General features: G+C 42.0%; 1 protein-coding gene across 2 annotated transcripts; it reads right to left on the bottom strand.

The window, feature by feature from the left end:
• Positions 1 to 1,524: 1,524 nt before the first annotated feature.
• On the bottom strand, positions 1,525 to 9,899 carry DDIAS (DNA damage induced apoptosis suppressor). Of its 2 annotated transcripts, XM_085216416.1 has the most exons (6): positions 9,704 to 9,899; positions 8,973 to 9,101; positions 7,460 to 7,621; positions 6,142 to 6,259; positions 3,905 to 4,306; positions 3,638 to 3,806 (listed from the first exon to the last, which is right to left on the bottom strand). In XM_085216416.1, exons 2-6 carry the CDS (start codon positions 9,083 to 9,085, stop codon positions 3,783 to 3,785), a joined length of 819 nt encoding a protein of 272 aa, XP_085072542.1. In that variant the 5' UTR covers positions 9,086 to 9,101; positions 9,704 to 9,899; the 3' UTR covers positions 3,638 to 3,782. The 2 variants fall into 2 exon arrangements, with proteins under 2 accessions (XP_019467889.2, XP_085072542.1); XM_019612344.3 differs by having other exon boundaries at positions 1,525 to 4,306; positions 9,704 to 9,897.
• Positions 9,900 to 9,998: the final 99 nt, after the last annotated feature.

The following is a 9,998-nucleotide window of genomic DNA, read 5'->3' as shown; positions in this document are numbered from 1 at the left end:
CAGCTGTCATCCATGGGAGCGATGTCCCTTTGCACTAGAGCAGCAGAAAGGAATCTGTTTACAATCAGAGCGTTCACAGCGGCGTTGGAAACACCAAAGAAATGCCCATCGCAGTCACTAGAGGGTGGTGTTCGGCAGAGGGAGCGTCCATACCTGGAGTCATTGCAAACGGGCTGCTGGTCCAACTCCTGGGTTTGCATGGATGGAGGCCACGTCTGAGCTGGCTTATGTTCTTTGTCCTAGTGTTTTGGTTGGTTTATAATGCTAGTTCTTCAGCCCTCACCTTGCTCTTTTCATGCCCACAGCTGGACTTCCCTCATAATTGGCCTTTCTTGGGTGGAGAGAACCCCCACTGAGCACACCTTCCACTTTAAACCTTCAGCCTTTTGGTCAACATACAAGGTTTGTACTCAGACTCCTTCTGAGGATCAGATGTCTCCCTTCTGCTCACACTTGCACTGAGAAATGAGCTGTGAAGCTTGAAGCCACCACGTGTCTTTTATTGCCTCTTCCACTGACTTTGAAGGTCTTTCCTTAGTAAATGGCCAGCACGAGTGCTGGGCCATCTGCTCCGTGTTTCGCAAGGAAGCAATAAAACAGGAAAAGGTATTTGGAGAGAGAAAAGTTGCTGCAAGCCTCTAGGTAGGAACTGGAAACGCAGGAAGAATACAAAGGCTTCCAACAAGAGAACAACCTGCACAGGGGAAAAAATGCTCTATCTTCATGCGTATAGATCCTTCCTCCAGAGCACTTCTGCCCAGGGTCTGACACACAGTGGGACTTTTTGGCTTCACTGGTGTGCAGCCCTCCTGCATAAAACAGAAGGCTCTGACAGCTCTGCATTCATTTCAGCGGTATCTTAGAGACAGTTCTATCTGAAAATCTAGTCTTGATTTATGGCTTTCTAATCTTAGGGAATCAACCGTGGACTTGGTGGGTATTTTTTCAGTTTTATTGCCTTCAGAGTTAAACATGCTTTATTTCACTTCTCCCCCACCCCCCCAAATTAAATCATATCAGCTTGTACCAAAGCTACTGCTTACTGTAATATGGAGATATATTTACCACTGAAGAAACAAAGTCATGCTGGGTGAAACATTTCATGCCAAGGCACTGTCAGTACACAAAGCAGAAGTTCTGGCAGTGGTTTAGTGCTAGATGCATCAGATCCGGCATATCACTCCACTAAGATCAAACCCCCGTGGTAAAGTGGGTGTTTGTCCAGTTCATCACAAGCAAGCATTTAAAGAGCCAGAGATATATCATATGCTCATATCATGCAGGAGGCTGTAGTTTTAAGCATATAGTTTATTGCTTAGGATACCAATCTCTTAAAAACTCTTTCAGTGGTGCCTTCCCTGTGCTGAGTGATAGGAGTAATCCTTTCTTGCCCTTTATTTCTTCTGCATAAAATATAAATTCATTTGCCATTTCCAGACAGGCTACATTTCCTCACTCTTTTGAGGAAGAGTGGATGCCGAAAAACACCTCACCTACACTTGAATTTGAAAAAAATGAGACACATTTATAAATGCTCACACATTTACATATCTTTATTGCATTGTTCAGAGTTAATTTACAACAAAATAAAGTAATTGCAGAATTCTCTTTTCCTCATCTACTTGGTGCAAAGCTCTGCAAATAAATATAATTAATCTTAGGAAGACATGTGCCAAGAAGCATATAAATGATACAATTGTTTTTAAATAGTTCTTTCATCCAACTGAGTCTTCCCAAAACACAATAACACAGCATAGAATATCCAATTTTACTGTTTTGACTTATGGAAAATAGGGCTCTGTGCTCGGAAGAACAACTCAGGAGACCAGCCTGTTGCTCCTTCCATTGAAACCCTTGAATAATTTGCACATGAGCTGAGATTCTTTCCTTCTGAAGAAGAACAGCTTTCCAGGACTGTGTCATTTAAAAACAAAGCCTTGGCAATACCTGCAGACACAGGAGTTGTTAGAACCGTGGCTGCACTCACAGAGTTGAATCTCTCACTCCTGAAGCACACGTCTTTTTCACTGTTCTCTTTACTTCCAGAAATAGGGTTCCTGTCAGCATGCTCAGAGGTCAATTGTGAGTCCCAGCTAACTGGTTTTATGCTTAAAGATGCAGTTGGTTTAAATCTCTTTTGAGATGGAGGGATGCACTCCTCAAAATTGGCAGGTGACTGGCTGTTACAGAACTGCTGTGGAACAGAGCTCCTACCTTCTACGTCTTCACTGCTGCTCAGTCTTTCACGTTTCACTAGCCTGCCAGTAAGCTGCTGTAACAGAGTGTTCTGAAAGGAAGATCTAGATCGCTTGCGTTTGGAATGGATTTTAGTGGGATTTTCAGGGGTGAATACAGTGACAGAAGGGCTGTGTTCCCCAGCAGGCCACAGTTTTTGAAGAGGTTTTGCCACAGGAGTTGACTCTGAATAAGGAACAAAGTCTTGAGCACTAAATGCATTGCAGTCTGAATCATAAAAGGAGCATGTTACTGGGGTACTGTGCTTACGAAAAGCAAGAGGGGTTCTATGTAGGGAGGATGTCTGTTTTGAACTGTTACAGGAAACATCTCCAGGAAAAAGCACCAATTTGGGAGTTGTGACCTTTTCTGATGAAGGATCTTCCTGTATCAAAGAGTTACACGACTTATTTAAGGATTCTGCAGCTTTTGCTCCCTCACCTGCATTCACATCAAAGAGATCAGCAGAAGCATTGTAGCTTTCTTCAGGGCAGCTCCCATTCCATATCACCTCTCTCTTATTTATACTTTTGAAAGCATTTTCATGTAGCTCTCTCAATGGTTTTATTTTCCTTTCACGTATCCTTCTTATATCACTGGGATTTGCTGGACCAGAGTCCCATGCCCCTGTGAACGTAAGATCTTTTTTTTGGTTTGGTGTACAAGAAGAATTTTCTTTATTTTCACTACCAGATAAACAGCTGTCATGTACAGAATGCACACAGGTAGCTCTCTTGCTCCTCTGTAAACAAGTTTCTTCATGTTCAGCAGAACAATGTGGGCTGATAAAAGAACAGGCTGACTTTGAAACTTTAGCATTTGCTTCTTTGGACTGTCTGCTTCTTTTGGAAGCAGAAGTCTCAGATGTTACTTGCAGGGACTGTGATGGAGTAAGTAGATGAGTGTGAGGTATAAAGCAAGACACTCCACATTCCTTGTCAGGTGAAGATAAAACACTACTGAAAGAGTTATGCTGCAACACCTCATCACTCAGAGGATTTGGACTGGCCTTTAGACAAGCAAATGATATACTCTGCCAACTGTCTTTCTCTGCTGATGGCAAGAACCTCCCTGATACTTCAGGTAAGGCACCAGCTATTGGGGTTTGCCTGGGATGAGATTTGTTATGATTTATACTCAACTTGCTGCTTTCAAGAAGGCCACATTTACCTGCATCAAGATTAGGTGATGTCACAAAACTCTTATATTCTATTCTGGCTAAAAATTCATTTAGGCTTTCTGAGAATGGGAGCTCATCCCAAAGCATTGAGTCTGTCTGAGATGCTCCAGTTAGATTTCCATGATTAGTAGCTGAGGTATGTCTCCTGTAAAAAAGCAACTTCGGGGATTTTTCTTGGCAAGAATAATTTTCACTATTAGTCTTTGGGTAAATAATTTTTGATCCAAAGTCCAAGGGATTTTCTAACAACCAGGAACTGTTTTGAAGTGAACACTCAGTCTTTGAAGAAGAAATTCTCTCTAATTTATCAGTGGCAGAGATTCTGTCAGCTTGACTAGGCTGTGAACTTAATTCATTTTCCTCTTCTTTATTCCCTTCCTTCAGTGAAGAGCTGCAAAACCGTGAATCCAAAAGAGTTTGATTGTTAAAGCTTACACTGCATGATTCTACAGACATAGGCCTCCCCTCTTCTTCATGCTGTTCACTCACCAGCTTTCCCACTTCCAGAGAGGGAAAATCTTCTGCTGTTACCCAAGCAACAGATGAAGTCAGGCTGAAGGATTGCTGCCAGGACCGTAAGAAACTTTCTCTACCACTAGATTGAACAAAACAGGAGTTTCTGCTCAAAACAGACAAGCTGCTGAGTTCACTGACAGATTCATCTACCGCAGCTGAAGATGCATCAGGTAAGTATGAGCTGTTATTATTGTTCCTGAATTTCACAGACTGCAGGAGCCGACGGAAGTAGCTGATGACAGTAAAGCCAGTAACAGCAGCATTTGGCAGGAAGATCTGGCAAGCTATAAGGTTTTTTGTACCTCTATTAATTCTGGAACAGTTTTGCAAGATGCTGCTGGCAGCAGAACATGTTCCATCTTCACTTCCATAACCCTGAGGAAGGAAAGAAAAAAAAATAAAATAGTATAGTGCTTTGTTTTAAGACAGAAAAAATAATTAAGGCATGTCTTCTAAGTCAGGATTAAATGTAGGTCTCCCTTTTTAGTCAGAAATGCAGGGAAGGGAAGACAAAACAGTCTGTCACATAAAGCATAACTCCCTGGGAAATAAGTACTGGCAAAGGCTATAAAGGGCATCACAGTATGAGGTACTTTCCTTGTTGCAATTATGCATAGTTCTGGAGCTAGAAAAATGACCATGAATTCTAAGGAAGGACTTCACAGAAATTTTCCTCCTCCTGGTAGGGCAGTGGATGCCCCAGGGCTTCCTCCAGAGCAGTTCTGTGCAAGTGACCAGCTGCCTAACGCCAGTGCTCTTCTTTTATCTAGGAGGCACTGCACAGAACTTGAAGCAAAACATTCTGGTACCAAGTACACGAGTTGGCAGCTCGGCTATCAAAGCCAGTGTGGTATTCTCTATGTGCTACCTCAGCCTCTTGTATTCAAGAAACATTTAGATGTTGTACTAAGGGACATGGTTTAGTGGGAAAAATACTGGTGGTAGGTGGATGGTTGGACCAGATGATCTTGGAGGTCTTTTCCAAGCTCGGTGATTCTGTGATTCCATTAAATGGAAAAAAATGACAACCTTTTTTTCCCTCAGGTTTATTTGGAGCAGAGTATTTCAAAGATGCAATTGCTTATATCACCTGCTCCACTTCCCAAAGATACTGCAGGTGGAAAATGACACTTAAATCAGAGAAAATTATCCAATGTTTTGAGAAGAGGATAAACCACCTTCTACCTCTTCCTCAAAGCCTGGCAATGCCAGAGAAGACAAAAGCTGTCTTCAAATTCAGCCATCCTCCTACTCCCTGACTGCAGGGTGCAAAGATCGAGGCTGAAGGCTGTTAGCCAAGGACAACACCCTTCTAGTTGTAAAGCTTAAAAGTAAAACTTGCCTTAGAAGTTAAATAAATGAAAACAAAAGCAGTATGTTATATTGTTTCTGATTTTTTATCTGGGAGAGTGCAATTACATGCACAACTGAACATGATACAGAAATGTTATAGCCAAAGGCTGAACAAATGGTCTTAGCATAGGTGTTCAGGCCATGTGTGCAGATGAGTAGCAACAAGGTTACTGATATGCAGAATTATTTCTTATATCTTTAAAGGCATCAAGCAGAGAGACAGTGAATGGCTCTAGTAAGAAATTTAAGCCATGAGGTCTTCAAACTTCCACTGCATATGCATGCCATGAGGAGAATCTCAGCTCAGGCTTGTATCTATTGGAGATGAAAAACACTTGTGCCAGATAGGATTTATAATATGAACAACTCTTAAGAGCACCACTTGAAGTGAACTTAAAATACAGTTCCCATGCAAATATTACTAAGAACTAATATTTTCAAGTCTGTTAAACACATGGACAAACTATAGATGCATACACTGAGCAACTGTATTTTATCAGCATTTTTAAAGACTCTTAAATCCAGAAATGTTAAAATGCTGCGAGGAGCTGTGTGCATTTCCCTACATTTCAGAAACCAGGAGACAATGCAGCATGGAAAAGGTGAGGCAGTGCTTACAAAGAAATGTTTTATGCTTGAACTGCACGTTTTGTTTTGCTTTTTTTTTTTTAGTATCCTGATTGCAAGCTATTACTGACACGCACAGGAGCTGGAGTTGCAGAGTAATTCCCATACCCAGGCCCCACATTTTCTCCTCAGAATAACAACATTCCAAGAAGATGTCTTGTTTATGGCTCAAGCTGGATACAAGCTAATGAAAAACTCAATACAAGAGAGTAACGTAGATTAAAAATTACCTTCACTCCAAATATAAATCTTTTTCCAATGAAACAGGTTTCAACTGCTTGAACTAACACTCCTGGAGATGCAGCCTTGTTTGTTTCTCCTGACAGCTGATTAAAGTCTTCAATACACCTTGAGTAAAAACACACAGAAGTAAAAGCACCAGAGGAAGCATTACATAGCAGTTCAGCTGTAGTACAGGTAGGTCTGTAGGTAGCTACTGTGTTAGCATCAACTAAATAGAATGAAACAGGCAATTGTGAGCCTAAAAATTGTTCAGTTCATTTCATCTATTGCAATGAAATAAAGTAAAACTACTTTAATAGTTTATTACACGTACAACTTTTGAGTGCTCCTCGTGTGTCTCCAATTTTTGTATCAGCAGAACTGTACTGAGGGGCATGGTTTAGTGGGGAAATATGGTGACAAGTGGATGGTTGGACTGATGATCTTGGAGGTCTTTTCCAACCTTGGTGATTCTATGATTTATATATTACAGCGCTGTCATATATGCTGCTATTTCTTACACATCCTTTCTGCCTACACATTTACAGAGATGGCAGCATCTATATTAAGATATGCAAATAGTTTTGGTGTTCATGGTAGTGCAGCAATCTAGCGTGGAATGGCAACCATAGGAATATTAATTATATTAATATCAGAATTAAAAAGTATTCATCCGTGACCAAATGATAACAAAAGTCAGTGGGAAACAACATACAGAAACAAGCAGTGAATGTATCCGAGTATCTTACTGCAAGTTTCACATAACAGAAAGTCTTGATAATGTGGGTGGTCAGGCTCTAAGGACAAACAGCTTTTCTCAGAAGTCCTTCATTGCATAAGGAATATCTGTTTTTTTCTCTAATACAACCAGCTTTACACCTTTTTCTTAATCCAAACTGTACACCAAATCAACAAGAAACAAACAACAAAAACAACCCTAAGGCTCTATGTTTACCATAAGAGTTTTCCTCTGAAAACTTGAGGAAAAATTATGTTTATCTCCCTGGAAAAGGCAATTTACTTTTGATGAAGACAATTCCATCTTATCAAATTTAGGAGCACCCAAGCAAGAAGCCCAACCAATCAAACTGTGAAACTTAAGTTGTCTTCAGTAGATCAGTAGAGGATCTTTTACGTAGAAGTAATCCATCTCAAAACATCAAGCTTGCAGCACTTTCATGGGGTGACTGGTACCTGGGAAATGCTGGCAGGGAGCACTTCAGCAGCTTCTTCTTACTCACCTCCCCATCATCCATGCTCATCTTAAATGCTTTTCGGCTGAAGAAAAAGCAGCAGCTATATAGCTAAAAGCAATTAATTCCTTACCTCTGCAGATTTCCTGCAGTGATGCCAAAGAATGGATCTAAGCAACTTCCAAACACAGTAATGTCAAACAAATCATTTGTGTCAGCAACCTTTAGGGACAATCTGTATCTGTAGCCTGCTTCTTCAGCTTCACCTGTGCAGTCACATTTAAGACAGTTAAACCTACCAGAAGAGAGGAAAAGAATAAAAGAAGACTGAATACATGAACTTCTGTTAGTCACTGCTGAGATAAGAACTTATCTGCAGTTGTAAGTACTACTGAAATAATGGGTCAAATATTCCATTACAAATTTTAGGATTTTTTTTCTCAGTCTTTATCCTTTGAGGCATTAATATTTAATACCTAAATTCAATACCTAATTCAGTACCTAAAGGGAGCCTACAAACAGGAGGGGAATCAACTCTTTGAAAGGGTAGATACAGCAGCACAAGGGGAAACTTTTTTAAGTTGAGGGAGGGAAGATTTAGGTTGGATGTCAGGGGGAAGTTCTTTACTATGAGAATGGTGAGGTGCTGGAACAGCTGCCCAGAGAGGCTGTGGATGCCCCGTCCCTGGAAGTGTTCAGGGCCAGATTGGATGGGGCCCTGGGCAGCCTGGTCTGGTATTAAACGTAGAGGTTGGTGGCCCTGCATGTGGCAGGGGGTTGGAGCTTCATGATCCTTGAGGTCCCTTCCAACCCTGGCCATTCTGTGATTCTATGAATATTGCCATTAGCTCATTAAGGGGCCTGTGTTACTACAGAATGCCTATAGCTTCTTTTATGGATTAAATGTTAGCCTGATGTCAATTCAGAGATACAGTGTGCTCAGAATGACCTCTGGGGGAGTCACTATGAATTCCTTAGCATCTGTCTCTCTTTTGACCTCTTCTGGAATTCTTCTTTCTATAGCTTTAGCATAAAACCTAGATTTAAATAGATTACAAGGAAACAGCTCAGTTGCATGTTCACCTTTAGCATGTGAATCAATCGATATTCTTACTTTGCACAGCCAGCTTCTTTCATTTTGTGCTGATATTCACTGATTTATTCTTCCTCTATACATCATTAATTTGACATAACAGTAGGGAAAAAAATGAAAGCTTGCATGTTTCTGGACACACAATAAGCAGAAGTGTCTTAGAGGACTGGACAATGCATTGAACAAGCAGAACAACAAAAAATAAAAAGTAAGATTTGACTTACAGAGGCTTTCAGGTAATGCCTTCTAACCTAAGAACAGCACAGAAAAACTGAGCTACAGAGGATGCAGTAGGAAGCTATTAACACATATCATTCATTCTCCTACACTGCCTTTCAGTATTGCATGGCACTTATCACAATGGAAGTCCTGATGCATAACCGTCTCCAAACTGCAGCAGGAATACAAAGAAACCCATGTAGTGTTAATTTCAGATATTTATGCTACTTATCATTGATTTCTTTGATTGCTCAATTATTGGTAACGTATTTTTCAGACCTGAGGCCTCCCAGGCCTCTCTGACTGTTCAGGGCATATGAGATACAGGACATACCTCCTGGAGTCCAGGATCAGCCTGGACAAGCAGTTTTGACAAGCAGGGTAGGTGAAGCAAGAGTTCTGGACGGAAATTACAGAGGCAGTCAAGAGTCGTCTTGCATTACTCATGTGCTCACTGGATCACCTGAAACAGGGAAGTCAAAACAGCTCATTGAGTTCTCATGTTCTGAGATGTTAATACAGACTGCTTTTAGCTGGGTTTTCCCGACGCTTTGAAAGGCAACCCTCAGGAAACAAGGATCTCTGTGAACAGCAGCCCCGTTCAGACATGTATCACCAGCATTAACCCTTCAAAAGAGGTGAAGATACATAATAAGAAGCAAACATTCAGGAAATTTAATACTCAGCTCCAGCTAAATCATCAGACATTAAAAAAACAAACAAACAAAGGCCATATAAAGACCATAAGCCCTATAAAAGAAATGCTGTTCAGCTCTTGCTTTAATGATGCTCTTTATGATACCGGCTGTGACGCAACTCCAGATACGTTCAGGACAACGTGGCTTACGTAGAAGAAGACTCAAGTGTCGAACACAGTTGAGCTTCCTTTGCTTCTTACACCCTGAGATGGAGTGCAGCACTTACGTCTCCCCACGGGTTACATGAGGGGATCCCTTCAAACCCACACAGCCAACACCTCCACCTGCCTCGCATCCAGCAGCGCCTGCTGCCCTCTGGCGTGCAGAAACAAACACACACCTACAGACCTTACTCTGCCATGTTTACCTTAGGGCTGTGTCACTGGAACGAGGGCTGCGCCGCGTCCCCGGCAGCCCTCAGGGAGGTACGGAAAGCAGAGGCCGGAATGCGAGCGCTGTGCCCGTACTGCAGCCTCACACAGCGCAACTCCAAGCTGCCCTGACTCGGAGGAGAACCCGGAAGACGGAAGTGGCTGGTTGCTAAGGGCCGTTGCTAGGGGCGGGGCGATGCGGCGCTCATCCAATCGCAGGGCCGTCCCGCTTCACGAGCGAGGAACTCATCCGCAAATGGGAGCGGGCATGCAGATCGGAGGGCGGATCAC

This window comes from Meleagris gallopavo, chromosome 1, assembly GCF_905368555.1.
Source record: "Meleagris gallopavo chromosome 1, MGAL_WU_HG_1.1, whole genome shotgun sequence".
NCBI lineage: Eukaryota > Metazoa > Chordata > Aves > Galliformes > Phasianidae > Meleagris > Meleagris gallopavo.
Note: the sequence above shows the minus strand (reverse complement) of the source record. Positions and strands in the feature narration are given on the sequence as shown.